This window comes from Leuciscus leuciscus (genome assembly GCF_965113295.1).
Source record: "Leuciscus leuciscus genome assembly, chromosome: 3".
Classification (NCBI taxonomy): Eukaryota; Metazoa; Chordata; class Actinopteri; order Cypriniformes; family Leuciscidae; genus Leuciscus; species Leuciscus leuciscus.
Genome location: NC_138727.1, coordinates 29,147,637 through 29,168,658, shown reverse-complemented (window position 1 = coordinate 29,168,658; position 21,022 = coordinate 29,147,637). Strand labels below are relative to the sequence as shown.

At 38.4% G+C, this 21,022-nt stretch overlaps 3 protein-coding genes across 3 annotated transcripts in view; 1 reads left to right on the top strand and 2 right to left on the bottom strand.

Annotated features, from left to right (window-relative positions):
- Window positions 1-9,271: 9,271 nt before the first annotated feature.
- On the bottom strand, window positions 9,272-11,582 carry LOC309494988 (thymosin beta-11). Its single transcript, XM_082164506.1, has 3 exons — window positions 11,428-11,582; window positions 10,373-10,485; window positions 9,272-10,154 (listed from the first exon to the last, which is right to left on the bottom strand). Exons 2-3 carry the CDS (start codon window positions 10,470-10,472, stop codon window positions 10,123-10,125), a joined length of 132 nt encoding a protein of 43 aa, XP_082020632.1. The 5' UTR covers window positions 10,473-10,485; window positions 11,428-11,582; the 3' UTR covers window positions 9,272-10,122.
- A 2,704-nt stretch (window positions 11,583-14,286) lies between these two features.
- pwp2h (PWP2 small subunit processome component) overlaps window positions 14,287-21,022 on the top strand; it is a 45,470-nt gene continuing 38,734 nt past the window's right edge. The window contains exons 1-3 of the mRNA XM_082165364.1: window positions 14,287-14,428; window positions 14,647-14,759; window positions 14,895-14,989. Coding sequence (XP_082021490.1) covers window positions 14,411-14,428; window positions 14,647-14,759; window positions 14,895-14,989 — 226 coding nt within the window. The 5' untranslated portion in view covers window positions 14,287-14,410. The remainder of the gene's footprint in view (window positions 14,429-14,646; window positions 14,760-14,894; window positions 14,990-21,022) is intronic.
- On the bottom strand, window positions 16,094-19,617 carry LOC309495585 (E3 SUMO-protein ligase ZBED1-like). Its single transcript, XM_082165370.1, has 3 exons — window positions 18,502-19,617; window positions 17,103-17,713; window positions 16,094-16,952 (listed from the first exon to the last, which is right to left on the bottom strand). The coding sequence occupies exons 1-3, from the start codon at window positions 19,337-19,339 to the stop codon at window positions 16,569-16,571; spliced, it is 1,833 nt and encodes a 610-aa protein (XP_082021496.1). The 5' UTR covers window positions 19,340-19,617; the 3' UTR covers window positions 16,094-16,568.

The window sequence follows — 21,022 nt, the reverse complement described above, 5'->3', positions numbered from 1 at the left end:
AAACAAAGGCACTTACATGGTCAATTACACACACAGGAAAAAACAAAGAAAGGAGAAAGATTCAGTCCTCTGCACAGTACATCCATGTGCAGCAGAAGGAAGATGCTGTGGGCACAGGTGCAGTTAATAAAGCCTGATAGAGCCCTAATTGGCTTGAGATCAGGTGGGTGGAGCTAGAGGTTAATAGGGAAATTAACAGGCTAAGAATGGTGTGGCACATGCTTTGCACCTTGCAGCTTAGGGACATAAAAACCATAGATATCATATAATAAAGGCTAGACGTCTCGTCCGCGCTGCTGGCCAATGGAGGTCGACGTCCACACACGGTGGCCATCTTGCCACAGGGAGCTCGCTCACTCGTAACATTGTGTTTTAATGGTGCATGTACTTTTAAATAACCATAATCTGCTAAATTTTCTACCGATTTTCAAACGGTTTGGTTTGTTATAAACGTCAGAGATGTAGTTATGACACTGCATACATATGAATAATTAAGAAAATCTGCAATTTCAACATGTTCCAGCGTTCAGAATTATAGCCACGTTAATAACGTTTGTAAGAAACCAAACCGTTTGTAAATCCGTCAAGATTTCAGCGAGATAAGAGGATTTGTGTTCGTGCTGATCACTCACCTTACTTCAGATACCACAGAGCTCGCCAGAAAGCTTCCCTGTGACAAGATGGCCACCGGTGATGCCGTTCGAGACTCCGCCTTAAAACATCTAGCCTTAAATGGATATCTATGATAAAAACTTCTTAACAGCCGCCCCGAATTCCAAGGATTGATCCAGGAAGTAACTGAGTTCAGACACTGATTTCGGTTGAAGTAACAATCAAACACAATGTGATCTTTACCATTGTGATGCACAATGTGGTGGGGGTATGAACCAGGACTCAGGGGCATCTTCTATTTCAGAGGATGACAACTTATTGACATACCCAGCATTAACTAATTTCTGGATCTTGCTGGTATAGGTCTCTGCCTGTTGTGGGTTTTAAAGGAGTCGCCTTTCACAGCTGCGGAGACGGGACATTACCGCCTTCTTGGGGGCCAGAGGTCTACACGGATGAGAAGTGCTGCATATCGTAGGGTGCCATCAACAGGTGTTCTGATGGTTTGGGTCTCAAGCTGGTGCATTGCCTCTTGATCCTTTTTGGAACGAACCAGAGCTTTCATGCTTCTGAGGTAATGCATCAATCTGCCACAGTTTCTGGACATTATGGTGGATGGCATCAGGTGGGCATTTAATCTTCTTTAAGCACAAAGGAGCAACTGGTGCTGGAAAATAGAGAGTAAAACGTTTCTGTCGCAATATCGAGTTCTTCTAAGCTATCTGGGATGCTGAGGAGATGAAACTGATCAGGAATATTATTAATAAAAGTCATTTTAGTGCCAGAAGTGATAGGTCTAACATATTTGAAACACGGAGTCGGCTTTGCAGCCTTGGCTAAATGAAGTATTCACAAGACTAGATAATGATCTGAGATGTCATTGCTCTGTTATAGAATTTCAACGGCATCAACATTGATTCCATGTGATAATATTAGATCTAAAGTATGATTACGACAATGAGTAGGTCCTGACACGTGTTGTCAAACTCCAATAGAGTTCAGAATGTCTTTAAATGCCAATCCCAATGCATCTTTTTCGTTATCTATATGTATATTAAATCACCAACAAATAGGACTTTATCTGCAGCCAATACTAACTCTAATACAAAATCAGCAAACTCTTTGATAAAGTCTGTATGGTGCCCTGGTGGCCTGTAGACAGTAGCCAGCACAAATCTCAAACGTGATTTATCATTTACACTAGCTAGTGTTACATTAAGCACCAACACTTCAAAAAAATTATATTTAAAACAAGACTTCGCAGTAATTCTGAAGATATTACTATAAATTACAGCAATACCTCCCCCTTTGCCTTTCAGACGAGGTTCATGTTTATAACAGTAATCTTACGGGGTGGACTCACTTAAAGCAATGTAATCGTCTTGTTTTAGCCAGGTTTCTGTCAAACACAGCACATCTAGGTTATAGTCTGTAATCATATCATTAACAATAAGTGCTTTTGAAGTAAGGGATTGAATATTCAGCAACCCAAGCTTTATCATTTGTTCATCCGTATTTTATCTGTTTTTTTATTTGTTGAACATCAATTACATTTTTACCCTTAAATGGGTTTAGGACTTTTTTGTACGTCCTAATTTGGGGAACAGACACAGTCTCTATATGATGGTGAAAGAGTCTCTATGTGATGTGATGTGATTTATCTGACCTCAGTGACGTGAGACAGCTAGCAGATGGTCGGTTTAGCCTGTCTGCTTCCTGACCTGAGGCCCAATTCATGTTTGAGCTCTAAGACTATGTGCCATATTACTAGAGAGAAGAGCAGCACCATCCCAGGAAGGATGAATACTAGGGCTGAACAATTAATCGCAATAAAACCGCACACAATTTGGCAAAGGCTGCGATTATTTTATGCGCAGCTTGTCAGTGGAGTGCGGCTGATTGGTAGTAAATACTGCCCCATTTGAATGCCAGAGGGCGCTCTCATGCAAACACAATAAATATGCCCCGCCGCAGAAGTACAATAATGCGCATCATTCCAGGAAATCCCTATCGCTGTAGCTGAATAAACAGAAGATTGAAACGCTTTGATTAAACATGACTTATAAATACACGACTGCCTTATTCTGTGTAAGAAGGCACATCATCTCACAGAAGGATGCTCAACTGTCATTATGAAGTGAGTTTGGAGTAAATGCATGTTATTAAATGTTGTCTGTTGTTGGACAAGAGGTTCATAAATGCTTCTCATGTTTTGGAAAGATGTTTGACGCGTGTTGTTTTTTCAAATGCATGTTAAAAGTGACTCAAACGCACAGTGCTTTCAGATGGAGTAGCGTTTACAGAGCCATACATCAATGACAAGCTGCGCACTTTAATAAAAAAATAAATAAAAAAAACGCAGCCTTTGCGATTTTAAAATCGCGATAAGCCATCTCGATTTAAGTGCGATTACATGTAAAGTGCGATTAATCGTTCAGCCCTAATGAATACCATCTCTTTTCAACAGGTCAGGTCTGCCCCAAAAACTTTTCCAATTGTCTATGAATTCTATATTTTTTTGCGGACACCACTTAGACAGCCAGCCGTTGAGTGAGCACAGTCTACTAAGTATCTCATCACTCCTGCGAACAGGAAGGGGGGCCAGAGCAAATTACAGTGCCTGACATGGTACTTGCGAGTTCACACACCTCTTTAACATTCATTTTGGTGACAAGGGACACTGGAGATACAGTTGGTGCTGAAGATACTGGGAACTCTGGAGATACAGGGGAAACAGGAATTACCTTGCCAAACCAGTCTATGAGGATCTCCTCAAAAATGACCTTCAGTTCCTCATAATATATCCCAGAGGCCACTGACATCTCATCCACAGCAGTAGTGGTGTAGGCGGGGCTCTCCTCCCAGCCCTCGAGCTCCACAAGCACTCCCTATGTGACGCACGATGTTGCCGGCTCACAAACCTGTTCAGACTCCGTTTGTGGTCCAGGCTCTGTGACGATGACACTCTCTCTCCTTATCCTCGGTACAGGCTTGTCTATCGCGGCAGGCTGGTCTCCACGGTCTGCGGTGGGCACTTGCAACTTCTCCGTCACATCACTTGCTGGAGGTGGATGGCTGGTCTCTGGCAGTGATGGAGTGGGGCTAGTGGTGATGTCATCCTCAGCAGGGTCAATGGTGAATGGTGAATTGTTCACCAGCACCCACTCCACAAATGCAGCAAAATCCTCCTTCGGACCGCACGCTGGAATGCGTGCCTTGGACCGCTCGCTCAGGCTGGTGTGATAAAATACACAGAACAAGCGGTCTGGGTAGTGTGTCTGACACACAAGCTGGATAAAGTCACAAGTGTGTTCTTCCAGCGGGCGGTCTCCCTGCTCCAGACAGAAGCTGGTTGGCGGGTAGAGCCATAGGGGGAAAAAAACCCTGAAAAATAAAGGAAAAAACAAAGCCCAAAAAAATAAATCACTGTTAGGTCCGTTATTCTGTCACGTTATGTGAAGGACAAAGCTCATGGAGACGAGAAATATGTAGAAATAACATTTAATAACCAAACTCTCAGGGGAAACCCCAAACACTTACATTGAGGATAACAGACAAAGACTGAACGAGAACACAAGGTATAAATACACAGGGTCTAACAAGATAACTAATGAGGTGATTGACAATGCACAGGTGATAGACATGACTAATTAGAACAATCATGGAACACTAGGTCACAGGACTGAACCAAAAACACAATGAAGGGGGGAAACACAGATCATACATGTAACAGTTTATATGAAGGAATTTTCTATATTGATATTTCACAAGTGTTTAACCTGAATTTTGACTTATGCGTTGGATTGTATTGCTTTTTAGGGTTGAAGGAAATATTCATAAACATAAAGGAAAAGTTACTGGTCCTTTTTTGCTAGGACATTATCTGTTTCTCTACAGATTTTTTTTTTCTAACAGTGTACAGATAAAACACACATGAGTAGTACACCAATATACTTACTGTGTAGGCCAATGATTGAGCAAAGCATCTTGGCCTGTGGTTGTTATTGCACATATTTTAGGGGGTGTCTCTTGCTCAAAAGGGAGGCTACAGCAAGCAGAACAAAAGAAACCACAGGAATTATATTGAGTGGGGTTATGCAACATAGCAATTCAATTGTCACATTAGTCTATTAATTTAATTATTTGTGTAAAAGAACATTGCAGTTTGCTTCTGGACCTGATGATGGTCATTGAAATATCTAATTGGACATGGAATATTGCAAATATGGAATATTTAAACATGCCTCCAACTACCATGCACTCTATTGGAGTGCATGGCGCTTTGCAATCTTGAAAATTGTAACCATTGTTAAGACACTCACAATATAGCAGGCAGTTAAATCGAAGAATACGGTTGGGAGACAATATTATATTTTATATTGGAGATGATTTCGTTGTTTTGAATTCTTATATACAGAGAAAATGCAAAGTGATACAAAACATATTAAGACTTATGAAAATGTCTTTAATACTTTGAAAGTGTCTACAACACTGATACTTTCTCGTGTAAGTCAGGTTGCTGTGGAAACAGTAGTGGAGGCCTCTATTTATCTTATAGTAAACCACTTTGATCAACAGATGGAATGTTTGGAAAGTAGCAGTGATAGAATTGTTACTATAATGTCATGGCTGCTGAAGATACATTATGTAGCCAAATTAACCGCTGCTTATTACATACAGTACACTCACGTAAAGCGATATACTTTATGCTATGTTTAGAAAGCGGTCATATAGAGATTGTCAAAGTTTTTTTTTTTTTTTTTTTTTATCACCTTACTGAATTTTTCGTCAACGATACCAGGGACACCGAAGCACCGGGGAACATGAAATTTGGTGGGCATGTAGCCCCACTAGACTTCTAAGGAAAAATTTCGTTTGGTCCCCGGGGGCCACTCCCCCCCCCCGCGCTGGGCCCCCCCAAAACCAAAAAAATGCAGTTTTTCCTAAATAACTACCTGAACCGTGGCACCGAGGATGAATTTTTATGGTATGTTGCTCTTAAGGGCCCACATCAACCTAGCCCATAATCACTCATTTGTGATTTGCGCCCCTCCCATAAAAAATGAAAATGCAATATTATTCTGCTTTAATCGCCCCTATCTTCAGTGGAGATGTTCAGAACTGCACCATATTTCATGTGTATGATTAACTTGACATCCTCTGGGGGTATCCTCTGCTAAGTTTTGTAGAATTTCATCCATGGGGGGGTATAAAATAAATTCATTTATGTGCACATGTAGTGACTGTACACTCATCGGCCTGTAGATGGTGCTGTTGAGCGAAGGGTTGCTGGTTTAGGATGATACTGTCACACACACACATGCAGGAATACAAACAAACGCAAGCATGCACACACACTGACATCCACACGCACAGACACACACCCATACACACACATACAAATCCACATGCACAGACACACACACACAAACACACACGCGCACACATGTACGCACACATACATACACGCACAGACACACACACACACACACACACAGACACACACATACACACACACATACACACACACACACAGACAGACATGCACATACTATTACTTTTTTTAGGTATATACATAAACACGCAATACAGCCAAATTACTCCACGTCATTTATTTTTGTGGAAAGCCAGTGCAGGCCTGAGCGGCGGTCATATTTTGTACCGCGATGCGGTACATCTAGTTAAGTCACACTTTAGATTAGGGTCCAATTCTCACTTTTAACTATATTAACAATGACTTTTGCAACTCCTAATTACTGCTTATAAATAGTTAGTAAGGTAGTTGTTAAGTTTAGTTGGAATTGGCTAGGACAAATGATGTAGAATATGGTCATGAAGAATAAGGCTTCAATATGGGCATGAAGAATATGAGCTTTTTAAGTACTAATAAACAGCCAACATCCTAATACACATGCTAATAAGGAACTAGTTAATAGTGAGAATCTGACCCAAAACTAAAGTTTTGCCAATAATTATTATAATTATATTACTATAGAAACTATATCACTAAATATATAACACTAAATATACTATATTATATTCAAAACTTTGTATATTCAAAACTTTGACTTTCTGTAAAACTGCTTTGTAACAATGTATATTGTGAAAAGATTTAAATAAATTTGACTTGACACTTTTGTTATTGACCTTATTTTAATTAATAAGAATTATTTATCTATTTTCCACCTACACTTTATTCTTAGTCTACAATGCAACTGTTAAATCTGCTAATTTAAAATGATATGCAATCTTAAGGGTTAAAACAATCCCATTTGAGGTCCCTCTCCAATGCACTCTTTATTAGTAGCCAGTATCCCAAAGGCTCAACTTCATTTGTCTGTCTGAGCCAAACACTGAGACATGAAAGATCACTGAACCACAATTCTATGTGCAACGGCTTGTGAAAAGCTAAATGGCCTCCCATTGGCTTAAGTCGAGAAATACCGGAACGATCAATGGGCCAGCCAGACTGTAGCTTTCTGCTGAGGTCACACAGTGGGGCAGCTTTGAGGTTGTGTCTTAACAGATGTCAGTAACATTAAGGCAGACAGTTGGGAGAGAGGAGGCTTGATACTGTATTCATTATCAACAGACTATTAGGTCTCAATGAATGATATTCAGATATTTACATTCTAAGTTGCTCTCCTGGAAAGTGCTCATGTAATCATACATTTCATAAAATTCATTTTGGCTCTTTACAGTACAGTATTATTCTTCTGTAAGACTGCTTTTTCAGCAGCCTTGGTTCGAAAAGTATTTTTCCCATAAGGATTTTTAGAAAGTCTTTGTTACAAGAGTTACAAGTCATGAAGCAAACCAACCAGCTATGAGGTAAATAACAACATTATAAACTTTGATTTGAAGCAAAAAAAGTATTTGAAAAACGGACAAAAAGACAAACTTCTGACTGTAATTAACAGCTTTAATGAGGGAAAGAACTTTAATCTCAGCATTGCATATGATTTATAATCAAATAAAAAACAATGGATACATTTAAAACTATTGATTTAAAGATGTTGATTATGTATTTAGAAACTATATATTTTACGTTTATTGCAAACTGCCCTATAGTAGGCAAAAAAGGTATGTGAACAGAGTAGTATTTCTAAATTCAGTATTCATAAAACAGTGGTCGGATGACTTACTACTTTTTTACTTTTGGACATTTTACTATACCATGAGGTAATGGGAGAGGATTTATGAATGGCAGTGAAGTGACACAACTAGCGCTGGTCAAATGACAATGACAACAAATATTTTTAGCATAGCAATATTAGCAATATTCTTAAGCAAACCATCGATTATCAACCTCCGAGCTAACAGTAGGTCTGTCTTTAAAGTTATCGAAGTTTCGAAGTTATCATAAAAAAATCAATTCCCCTATAATAAGACTTATATTCTGCACTTTATTAATAAATTGCAGAAATACTGACCCAATTACAGTCAAGTCAAGTCACCTTCATTTATATAGCGCTTTTAACAATATAGATTATTTAAAAGCAGGCCAAGGCCAAAAAGCAGCTCCTAAAACAAAGCCCATGGCCTTGTTCAACAGAGAAGTCTATTCAATGAATTTACTAGGTAATGTTATATAACAGAAGCCCTGAGGACCAAGCCATTAATATACTCTGCCCAGACAGCTATTAACAGATTCTGTGGCATGCCTGAATTTGCACTTTATTTAAGCAGCCAACTTTGGCATTTCTTGCCCTTCACCAGGACATGAATACTTTTTTAACCTCCAATATAATATGATATATATATATATATATATATATATATATAACTTATTAGCTAGAAATATCTAATAGGTACCACAAAGTTGTTTTCATTTTTGATTAAGATCTCGGAGAGAATGGATGAGAGTGAGGGAGACTTGCAGACCTTTTATTAATCTATCTGCTTGTGATGTCACTGTGACACATGAAATGAACACAAATAATCTTATGTAGCCCCTCGCCTCCAAGTCCAACCAATGGCATTCCCAAGAGATTAATACAGTATTAAGTGTAAATGACTTAACACCAATCCACTTACAAGGACACATGCTAAAATCCTGATGTTAAGTGTGCCAAACACTGTTCTACAGTAGAGAAAATCACCAGCGAATGAGATCAAGGAAGTTGTAGCCATTTTAACTGTCCTCTTTAATCACATGCAATATGCAGTTAAAACAGTCAAAATTGGCTGAGAGTTTAGAGGGTAATGATGATAATAAATTATGGTGTGTATTAACAAAAGCTGATTGGGATTATTCATTGTCAGATAGAAGCAAAGTGGTAAGCTCTGTTTAAAATGGTTTCACTTTGGATTTTCCCTTGGCCTCCTCCACTGATATATATTTTATATATATATATATTTTTTTTTACTTCTAAAACTTGTTTAAACCTGAGACTTGCTTTATAAACATTGATATGGAATCTGTGTCACCATGCCATTGTAATTAGGTTGCAGAGGAAAACACTAATCCATGGTGCTGGAGGCAGGCTTCAGAAATCCCCACCAGAACAGATCATGGTCACAAGCTAATTGGATGGTCAGTGTACTAAGGGTGGAGACTGCATATTTAGACATTAAAATGTTAGCGTTATAATTGAACTTTATCTATTTTCAGATCTTGCATATGGGGAAATGACAACAAAGACTGAACACAAAAAAATCCTGATAACAAAGTTTTTTATTACAACAGTTTCAATGTTCCATTATCGATAAATGGTTTGTGGCAATATAACATGGTTGCTGAGGTTTTTTTCTTTTTACAAAACCCAAGAAAGAAATTTGATCAACAGTTGAAAGCATTCACATTGAATTTACATTTTGAACGATAATAACCGCCATACAATAAGACAACCAAGACAGGGTGCAACACAAAGCAACCCCAAAACCACATCGATAAAAAGGGCACAATCAATTAAAATACAACACCCGGTCCTTAGAAGTGTTTTCACATCTAGACTGAATTTGCTTTTTTCTCCTCCTCCTATTTCTTAGCAATAAAAAAGCATTTCACTGAAGCAGCACTAACAAGAAGGTGTTAATCATTACCAACATAAAAATCCAAGATTGTGCAGTTTATCCTATAATTTGAAATAAAAAATACAATGCCATAACTTTGTGAGCTGGTCACTTGTCAACAAAAAGCCACGCCTCATTCGGATGATGAATATTTGGGGATATCCACAAGGCCACGCCCCCCTGTCCTATGGCATAGTCGAAACCAATGCAAAATAGCCCACCATGGGCACCAGATGAATCCATGCCACATGCTCCTGGAAGAAGAAGCTTTCTCTTTTCTTCCCAACGCTGGAATGGACAAGGGAGGCGGTCCAGACGCATCTAGGTGTTGCTAGAGGGTCGGCTCATCCCATCCAAAAGTGATGCAGCTTTAGATTTTTTTTTTCTTTTTTTTTTTACATTTTGGTTACAAAGTTATACTGCTAAAAGAAGTGAATGAAAAGAAGGCAATGCAGGGAAGGGAGTGTGCACAGTGCATGATGGCAGCTTGTGTCTTCACGAGGCCGCCTGCTTCTCCTGTTCAATGGCTGTGGACAAAGAAGGAAGGGTCATATTTATATTCACCTCCTCTTTGCGAACATTTGCACTCAATTTGTGCTTCTGAATCTCATTTGATAACATTCTGTGTGAAGATTAACTAATTATAACCTATGGACACAGATATAGACGTTTCCAAGCACAGCTTACTATAGTTATGTAATGCCTGGATGTCAAAAAAAGGACAATTTTGTGTTGAAATTCTTACTTTCTTTAGATGGCAGTGGGTTTTTCTCCTGCGTCTCAGTCTTCTTCAGCTTGGTTTTGTCGAAGCTGGTGACCTCTTCCAGGTTTGGTTTGTCAGACATGATTGGTTGTATGCTTAAGGAACAAAAGAGAATACATTTATTTATTTTTCTCGCTTTCTTGTCTGCAAAAGCACTTAAATCATTAGGAGAGAGCGAGGGTTGCTTCGCTAAAACACCGAGGCAATGAAGGTCTTGCAATCTATTGTTCATTTGGAGGCGATTTGCATCACATGCCGTTAATGTACATGACAGTGCCACACAGCACTGAACAAAACCGCACCCTTTTTGAATGGCGTCTGAGACAGCAAAAATTAATATTTACATAACAATAGCAGTTCCCACGCTGAGATTACAAGAGAAGCGCAAATATGATGATTCAATACGACAGCGGACCGTTTTGCATATATTTTCTTTTCTTTTTCTACTTTTTTTTTTTTTTTTTTTTGTCAGTAAAAATCTGAGATTTTTGCTCATTCAGCTCGGTTTCTTTCGTGAGCATGGTCGCACAGATCATTTCGACTGGATTTCACAGAACGTGATTGCATTCAGGAAAAAAACACCGCCCTGTGCCGCTTTATCAGCCAGCACACAATGCTACAGTTTCTTTTAACGCCCTGTTCACCAATCACACGTTATAACACATTACTGCCTTTGATACAAGGGAGCATGTGCCAACTGACACGAGACACATCCTTATTAATGCATTTGCAGCACAAAGAGGCTTAACAAAGGAAAATAGGTTAACCGCCTTGATCGCCTAGAGTTATCGACTTTAAATCAACATTTGCGTATTTGTTAATAGCTACAAATTAGAATGTTATAAAGATGCTTTGAACACAGCACGTCTTCAAATACAAAGACATAGGCTATATGTTTTCAGAAATTATTTGAAAAAGGACAGATTTCACACGTCCAATAAACAGCTACTGATATAACGGTTTGCGTTTTTACCAATAGTTAACATGGTGCCAATATAATTATTTTATATGCGTAACATTATATCTAAAATACATACCTTGGTAGACGGATTGGAGTTAGAAGTATTTAGCTGAATAACGTTGCAGTTACTGTGGCGCGCCAATGCGCAAGCATGAAATATATAGAGGGAGATATGCTAATCAAAAGCTGACGTCAGTTCTCAGTTCTACTGGAGAACAGAACAGGGTTCAGGGCAGGTAATAGGAATGTAACATTATCCTATCTAAATTGTTGGTTTTAATCGCAGATACTCACAAACTGTCTTTTTATGACAAAGAGATCAATACATCTTTGTATTATTTGTTTCTTTCTTTTATTTTACATTTAAGATTATTTTAGCAACGTGCTAAGACGCCACCTGGTGGACATGTTAGACTCGTTTATATACTGTCTATGGTTAGACTGTTACATTTCACTTTATGCAAGAACATAAAATTTAATTGATTTTGCTCAACAGTTTAGTTTGATTAGCTTACGTCTTCCCCCCCCCCCCCCCCCCCCCCCTTTTTTCTTTTAAAGGAAACAAAAATAATAATAAAAATATCTACAAATGATCAATTAAAACACATTTACTGTGAAATATATCCCATTATGCAATATAAATTACGTATCCCCCAACCCCCACCGTTTGTACCCTTTTCTTGGCACAATCTTTTTAATTGTATACTTTCGCAATAATCGTTGGGGTACTTTTATGTGTTAGTGTAGGGGGCTTTTATTTTGGTAATGATCCGGAAGTGGTCTTAAACCTATTGCAGCAATGCAAGTAGAGATAAATTAAATGCCGTTTGATATTAGAAGACAACAGTTAAGGGCAATATATTGGACAAATATTAAGAGTCAGGATGAAGTAAATACAACAACAAATATACTAGGAATATGTTGGGAACAATGAATGAATAAACAAAAGAGTTTTGGATGGAAGGAGATATTAAGGAGATGGGGATAGGTAAATATAGATGCATCAAGAGTGGTGTACCCACATTACCCTTTATGGATTCTTCCTCAGCCAATAGTAGATTTAACTTTACTGAAGATAAGACAAAAAGAAGGATAATGAGAACAAAGGAATATGGGCTTAAGTACGGAAATAATATAGGTATACACAGATGCTTCCAAAAAAGGGGGGAGAGTAGGAGTGGCAGTCAATGTTCCAAAGTTACAGATAAAGAAAAAAGCTAGAATAAGCGATCAGCTGTTATACAGGTGAAATGATGGCTATTCTGCTAGCAGTACAACTAATTAAGGAAATAGAAATACAAAATGCGGTCATATGTTCAGATTCATTTTCAGCAATGTCAGTATTGATAACCAAATGTCAGAATCAAGGCCAGACATAGTAATGGAAATCCTTCTCTTTGAATTATAACAAGGTATGATAGAAGTACAGTTTATGTGGGTTCCAGCCCATGTGGGAATTAAAGGGAATGAAGAAGCAGATAAATTAGCCAAGCAAGCAGTAGATGACGAAATGGTAGAAATTGAACTACCACATAGTATAAGAGAAATAAAACTCAGTAGACTAATAAAAGACAAAGTGATTTAAAAGTGGCAACAGTATTGGGATAATGAGACTAAAGGGAGACATTTAATACAAAATAAATTGGGAAAAGGTAGAAAGAGTGGGGGAAATAGAAGGGACGAAAATATAATTACAAGATATGGGACATAAAGGTTTGAATACAACATTACATCTAATATCTAAACATCCAACTGTGTGAGAATGTGTGAGAAATGTGGACAGAGTGAAACTGTTGAACATGTAATTATAAAGGATTATGATGAAGAAAGATAAGTGCTAAGAGAAGAAATATGGAAGAATGAAGGAAAAGAGTTGACATTAAAGAATATATTAGACTCACTCAGATATAGGAAATAGTATGGTAAAGGTGTTGTTTCAGTTTCTGAATAACACAGGATTAATTAAAAGAATGTAGGAGAAATGTATATATAAGAGAGGTAGAGGGTGCAGATAAGATGAAAATAAACTGTGGGTAAAGGAAAGAATATCTGGAAAAAAAACAAGGATTTAGTGAATTACTGGAAGTTTTGGGGTGGAAACTGGAGGAGCTGGGTGTTTTTTTCTTTTTTCTTTTTTTATATATAAATATATACAGTGCTATGCATAAGTTTAGACACCCATGCTAAAGTTGACTAAAAAGAGGAATAAAAAATCATCTTTTGGAAATTGAACTTAATGCCTTAATTAAAAAAATTAGGAAAAATCCAACCTTTAAGGACACCAATTTTCTTTGTGAATGAATAATGTATCGTAAATAAATAAATGTTCTTCCTTAAAATACAGGGTGCATAAGTCTGGACACTCCTATGTTAAATTCCCATAGAGGCAGGCACAGTGGGTAAGGGAAGAATATCAGGTAGGAGTAGGTATGAAGAGAATATGATTCTGAGGTATATGATTACTAGATTAAGATTGGGGCATACAAGATTGAATAGTACATTGCATTTAATAGGTAAGCATCCAACAGGTTTATGTGAGGCATGTGAAGTTAGTGAAACAGTTGAGCATGTATTAATGCACTGTAGGAGATATAATGTTGAAAGGAAAGAGTTGAAGGAGGAATTAAATAATAGGCCTATAGGAGTTAAGTTTACAATTCAAAATGTATTAAAGTCAGATAGGAGTATAATAAATTTAATGGTAGAATATTTGGGAAATACTGGGTTAAATAAGCGTATTTAAAAGAGTTCTTTTTATTCTTTTTTTTTCTCTCTTTCATGGGGGCTGAGAGCTGAACACGCAGCGCCGGATGAAACTCTATGAAGCCTCTGTGCGGGTAAATCATATGTCGGTTGAGAGGAAGTGTCAATGGTCCATTTTCAAGATAGGTGGCGGTAATGCACATATTTGTCTGCGATCCGCCGTAAAAAAAAAAGCAAGCAAGAAGAAGAAGTGATCTTGAACACATGTGCGTTCATGTATTTAGAGGTTCTCACGTGTAGAATGATGGGCTTTTGATGCTTAATGGTTCATCCATAACGTAATATCTAAAAAAAACATGAAGTTTGCATACAAGGTATGACCGACGCTATTTTATTCGTGATGTTCTTCTTGTGAATAATTGTATTGCTTTTCCTTATATATTTTTTAGTGAGATCTTGCCTGCCGGTTTACGATTGTTGATAAATATTTCATAATATATACTAAATAAATAAAAGCGACAATGAATTGTTTTTATTATGTGCATGTCTGAAAGAGAACGTTTGGACTGATATTGTTTGCATTTTCTTCTAGTTTTCCAACTTATTAGGGGCATTTTATCGCCACGGGAACCTGTCTTTCTCTAAAGATGGGAATTCTGTCATCAGTCCTGTCGGGAACCGCATCTCCGTCTTTGATATGAAAAAGTGAGTATTTCTATTTCATAACGTTGAAACAAACTTATTGCATAGCCCAGTCTAAGTGAGTTGAAAACACTCTCATTTAAAAGCGAAAGTTATGCTGATTTCAGCTGAGGAATGTTATTTTTCGTATTTCTTCAGTAACCGATCAGAAACCTTACCAGTGTCCACCACAAAGAACATCACCTGTTTTGGAGTCTCTCCAGATGGGAATCTTGCCATACTTATAGATGAAGGTATTGGAAAGTCCACCATTCTCCATGCGTATTTTTTTCTGTCATGTCATGAACATGACTGTGTTCAAAGAAAGTTCTTTTTGAAAATAATCCAAAATCAAATTTGATCCTGAGAAATAAGAGTAAAGGTTATGAAACAAAGAAATAGTTTAACATAAAATGCTAATAAAATGTAATATTGATGATTCTGCACCTTTTCTGTGTCAATCAAGTTAGCAAAATTTTGACAACGACCATGCTATCTCCCAGATTTCCTTGCTTCCAAAGAAGCACAAGGTCTTCGTAACATCTTCAGATCTTGCTGAATAACATGGATCATTAGGTTTTAACACAAACTTGTGGCGTTCATGCCGGCTCAAGGCTACTTAAAGGGTTAGTTCATCCAAAAATGAAAATTCTGTAATTAATTACTCACCCTCATGTCGTTCCAAACCCGTACAATCTTCGTTAGTCTTCGGAACACAAATGAAGATATTTTTTATGAAATTTGAGAGCTTTGACAGCAACGTCATTGCAACTTTCAAGTCAAGTCACCTTTATTTATATAGTGCTTTTTACAATACTGATTGTATCAAAGCAGCTTCACAGTGATAACATGAAAATAATACAACAAAGTTTGTTTTTTAGAAGAAAGTTGCGTCTTTGATGTTAGAATAAAATTGCGTCATCTTCCACCTTAAAGGGATAGTTCACTTTGAAATTAAATGTTGGTATGTTTTAGCTTACCTCAAGGGCATCCAAGATGTAGGTGTCTTTTTTTCCGCAGTAGTTTCAATTTTTATATTTTTAGGTCAAACCGTTCTTGTCTGTCAGTCATATAATGCAGGTATATGGTCACCGCCTCAAAGAGCATGCACAGAGTCCAAATTAAAACAATTCCCCATCGTCCAAATTAAACAATTCCCCATCGTAAGTACACATTGATGGCCTAAGACACGAAACGAGCGGTTTGTGTGAGAAAACGAACAGTATTTATATCGTTGTTACCTCTTGTACACAGCCACGTCCAAGTGATCTGAGAGCGCGGGCGGGTATAGATATATACAATAGAAGTCGCCTTGGCTACTGCAGTTCATTGGAACGAAACCGTAGCCAAGGCGACATTAGGGCTGCTCGATTATGGAAAAAATCATAATCACGATTATTTTTGTCAGTATTGAAATCACGATTATGTAAGACGATTATTCACATGACTTTGGGAATGTGTTGCATTTATTAAAAAGACACCTTTCAACAATTCTTAAAATCAAAATTTGAACATTTATTGTATTTTTTAAAATAAAATAAATAAAATAACAGATATTAAAATCAAAGTATAAAAGTATTCAAGTACAAATTATAACCACAAATAAATAAGATCAACAATAAAGTGCACTTCCACAATCTCTTGTAAAGAGACAAAATTTTGGCTAAATATATTCAACAAATTCCAGCTAGTAACTCAATCCAAGAATATTAAAGGCTGGCCCACCATCAGGCCCCAGCATTAACAGCAAATAAGTTAACTAAAATGTAAGACAAAATAAAAATGATTTAAGTCAACATGCTGGTAGGGCTGCTAGCCTGCTAATACAATCTCTTATAGGTTTTTAGCCAGAAACACCAGTCTGTTAACATGATCTGGTTTAAGGGATGAACGCAAGCAGGTGACAATGTTTCCACATGTACTAAAGACCCTCTCTGAAGAGGAACTTGTAGCTGGAATGCAGAGGTATTTTCTTGCCAGGTTTGAAAGCCGAGGGTATAGCCTCTGGGATTCCATCCACCACTTCAGTGGGTCTTCCTCAGCATCCAGTATTTCCCTCTGGAGGTAAGACTGTAGCTCACTAGCTATGGCCTGGTCCTGTTGCTGAGGAGGTGTGACTGTGGCCTTGAAGAAGCTGCTTAGTCCCTTCTTCTTCTTCTTTGGAGCATCCTCTGTATCCTCAGCAGGCGTTGCTGCAGTCTCAAGAGGGATGTTCTCCTGGAGGGAACAAATTATAAATTTGGGAATTTAGAATTTTTATTTTTAACCTGACCGTTATGGCATTAATGTTCACAATATTTGCCAACAAACATGTTAATGCACTTAATATTCTATTATTAATATTAATATTATTATTATTATTATTACCATGACAGTCTTCATCTCCGCTATCAGTCTGTCTTCAATGGACCCTCGCTTGTCTTCATTGACATATTTAAGTTTGAACCTAGGGTCCAGGGCAGAGGCCATGTCAAGCAGTTCTTGTGTTGCTGTGTCACTGTATTTGTCATTGAGATAATGTACTATCTTCAGTTTGATGCTTTTGGCAAGGTCTGTGTCTTCCTCCTGCACTTCCAATATTTGGTTATTGAAGAGGTGGAGGGTTGGTTTCAGGAAAGAAACACTTACATATTTCTCTCCAGAAAGGGCATCAGTGAACTCAACCAGAGGGCTGAGTGACTTGTTGATGGCCTCCAGCACATCAATATCCTGCCATGTGAGGGTGAGATGTCTAGCCTTCCGGTCACCAGAAAAAACCTGGGCAATGGCCTTCTGTTGTTCAAGGACTCTGTCGACCATAGCCTGTCTAGATCCCCATCTGGTCGGGCATTCAGTCTTTAGCGAGTGTTCAGGCAGTTTCAACTGCCTCTGAGCCTCTGTCAGAGCCCTTTTCTTTTTCCAACTGTAGGAAAAGCTACTGACCACCTTCTTGCAGACCCCCATCGCCCGATCAATCCTGGGATCCTTCATTGCATACTCTAAGATTACAACAAATACATATTTAGCATTATTATGATTATCACAACCTTCATCAAAGCATTATTTTATATAAGCATTTATTTTATATTATTATAGTATAATATAGTATAATATTATAGTCTATTATTATAGTATAATAGACAGTATATAATAGTAAGCTTAGACTAGTAGGCTAGCCTAGTCACAACCTTCATCAAAGCATTATTTGCCATTTGTGGTGTGTGTTGTTGTTAATAATAATAATAATAATATTATTATTATAGTTTATTACATGGCTTGGTTGAATTGTAACGTAGAATGCGGTGTGTTATTTCTTGATAACAGACCGCTGCGGCTGCGCCATGAAAAACAGAGCGTTGCTATGGACGCAGGATTCTAACTGTAGAGACGGAACGGACTATTTTCTTTAGCGGAAGCAATACAATCGTTTTTTAAATCAATATTTTGCTTCAAATTATTGATTTATTTGGTAGGTGGCCATGTAATAAGCGGGATTAGAGCGAGGCGGTTGTTATAGCGTCGGGGTTGTATTCCTGTGTATGGTTGTATTCGCAACCGCCTCGCTCTAAACGTTACATTATCCCTTAGTAGTAGGCTAGCCTAGTTCTAGCCTAAGCTAGTAGTAGTAGCCTAATGGTAGAATAAGGCTAGTGTGAGAGAAACAATCACATGTATCCTAACTGACATATTATTATTTATTAGTATTCCTAGTATTGTTTTAACTGTTGTTTTACACAAAATTAAAATCACCACATATCACAAGTCACTTCCTATAACACTCACTCACCTGTAGCCAAGTGGAGTCTGTGCCCGAAGCACTGAAGCCTTATCCATCCATTTAGCTCTGCCGCCAGCTTTATGTTTGAGGCATTGTCTGAAGTAATGCAGATTAGCTTTTCTTCGTTTAAACCCCATGCAGCCAAAGCTTCCCTCAGTCCATTGGCGATGTTTTGGCCCGTATGGTCTTCGGGAATAAACGCCGTTTGGAGGCATTTGGTATTCAAATGGAAATCGGCATCAATATAGTGGATTGTGAGGCTAATATATGGCTCCATGGTTCGACTAGCCCATAGATCCGTCGTGATTGCGAAGTATTCTGCTTTGGTCACCTCGTTAGCCACTTCTGCATGGCATTTGTTGTACAAATCTGGCAGAGCAACTCTCGAGAAATGGTGTCGAGATGGCAAAGCATAGCGCTTATCCAACATATTTACCATTTTCTTGAATCCAGGGTTGTCAACTATGCTAGTGGGCCGCATGTCTTTAGCTAAATAATAGGCAACGGAATCAGTTATTTTTTTGTGTCTTTCCGAATTCAACAGATAGGGAGTTGCGCTGTACAGTGTGTCTGTTATGGATGCCTGAGTTACGGAGGATTTTGAGGGGGTTGTGGATTGCTGTTTCTTTATTAGACTGTCATAGGTCACTCTGTGTTTAATTTTCAAGTGGTTAAACAAATTGGTGGTGTTCCCATGCGTTGCAGCAACTACCATGTAACAAATCCTGCACGTAGCATGTTTCTGCTCGTCATCGGATTCCTCAAAGCCAAACTGTTCCCAGACAACGGAGTTGGTTTTGCCTTTTTTGCTCACCAAACGCTGCTGTTGCTGCCCTCCTTCTGCCATCTTTACTCGCGCCGAGTTTTCAAATTTCAGCGGATGATATCCACACGACTCGCCCTCCCTGACTGATTTTATGGCTTCGGGAGGGGCGGATGTGCGCGTTCGCGTGCGCGTGTCATTCAGAACACAATACAAAATAAGAGTGTTCTTGCAAAACAGAACATGGCAAAATAATCGTTTTTACTCGATTATACTATTTTGGTGATCGTGGGGAGCCAATATCGAAATCGAAATCGAAATTCAATTAATTGCACAGCCCTAGGCGACATCTAGTTTTTTTGTTAGGAATTGTTTTAATTTGGACTCTGTGCATGCTCTTTGAGGCGGTGACCATAGACCTGCATTATATGACTGACAGACACGAACGGTTTGACCTAAAAATATAAAAATTGAAACTACTGCGGAAAAAAAGACACCTACATCTTGGATGCCCTTGAGGTAAGCTAAAACATAACAAAATTTAATTTCAAAGTGAACTATCCCTTTAAGGCAGATCAATAATATTGTTGAATATTAAATGTCCCCAACTAAGCAAGCCAAAAGCCAAGGCAACAGTGGCAAGGAACCAAAACTCCATCAAGGTGACAGAATGGAGAAAAAACCTTGGGAGAACCCAGGCTCAGTCAGGGGGCCAGTTCTCCTTTGGCCAACGAGCGAACAGTGTATGATTATGATCCAGGCAGCATTACAGGTCAGAAGTCAGATTGGATCGGAACATTCCGAATATTATCCAGTTCCATCTGGTTGAAGATCGGAGTCATCACGCCGGTATGGAGACGAGTTTGTTGAGGATCAGTGCCGATGGCTGTCGTGTCGATGAGGCCTTCACAGGGCTGATGAGGCTGGCCCTTCAGGGATGCGTTGTGGATGGGCCCAGGCGCAGGTCTACCATCTGATCTGGATACGGCCCGGATCCGGCTGACTTCAGTAAACCTCGGAATAAACAGAAAGACTAACATTAGTGTAGATGCCATTCTTCTTATGATGTAATGAGTACATCAGGTGTTATAGGAAGTGTCCCCGGTTCCGGCTGACCTAATCTATGCAGCCTAATAATCATTTAACTGATTTGCATAATAGAAATGTATAATGTTCTATATGAATGCCAGGTAAAAGAGATGTGTTTTTAGTCTAGATTTAAACTGACAGAGTGTGTCTGCCTCCCGGACAATGTTAGGAAGACTGTTCCAAAGTTTAGGTGCTAAATAGGAGAAGGATCTACCGCCTGCAGCTGATTTCGATATTCTAGGTATTATCAACTGGCCAGAATTTTGAGATCGCAGTAGACGTGAAGGACTATAATGCATTAAGAGCTCGATCAAGTACTGGGGAGCTAAACCATTTAATGCTTTGTAAGTAATCAGCAATATTTAAAAATTCATACGATGTTTAATAGGGAGCCAATGCAGTGTTGACAGAACGGGGCTGATACGGTTATACTTTCTGTTTCTAGTGAGAACTCTAGCTGCTGCATTTTGGACCAACTGGACTTTATTATGCGTGCAGGGACACCACCCAGTAGAGCATTAAAATAATCTAGCCATGAGGTCATGAACGCATGAACTGTTCTGCATTTTTCATTGAAAGCATATGTCGTCATTTAGATATATTTTTAAGATGGAAGAATGCGATTTTACAGATGCTAGAAACGTGGCTTTCAAATGAAAGATTGGTATCAGAGAGCAC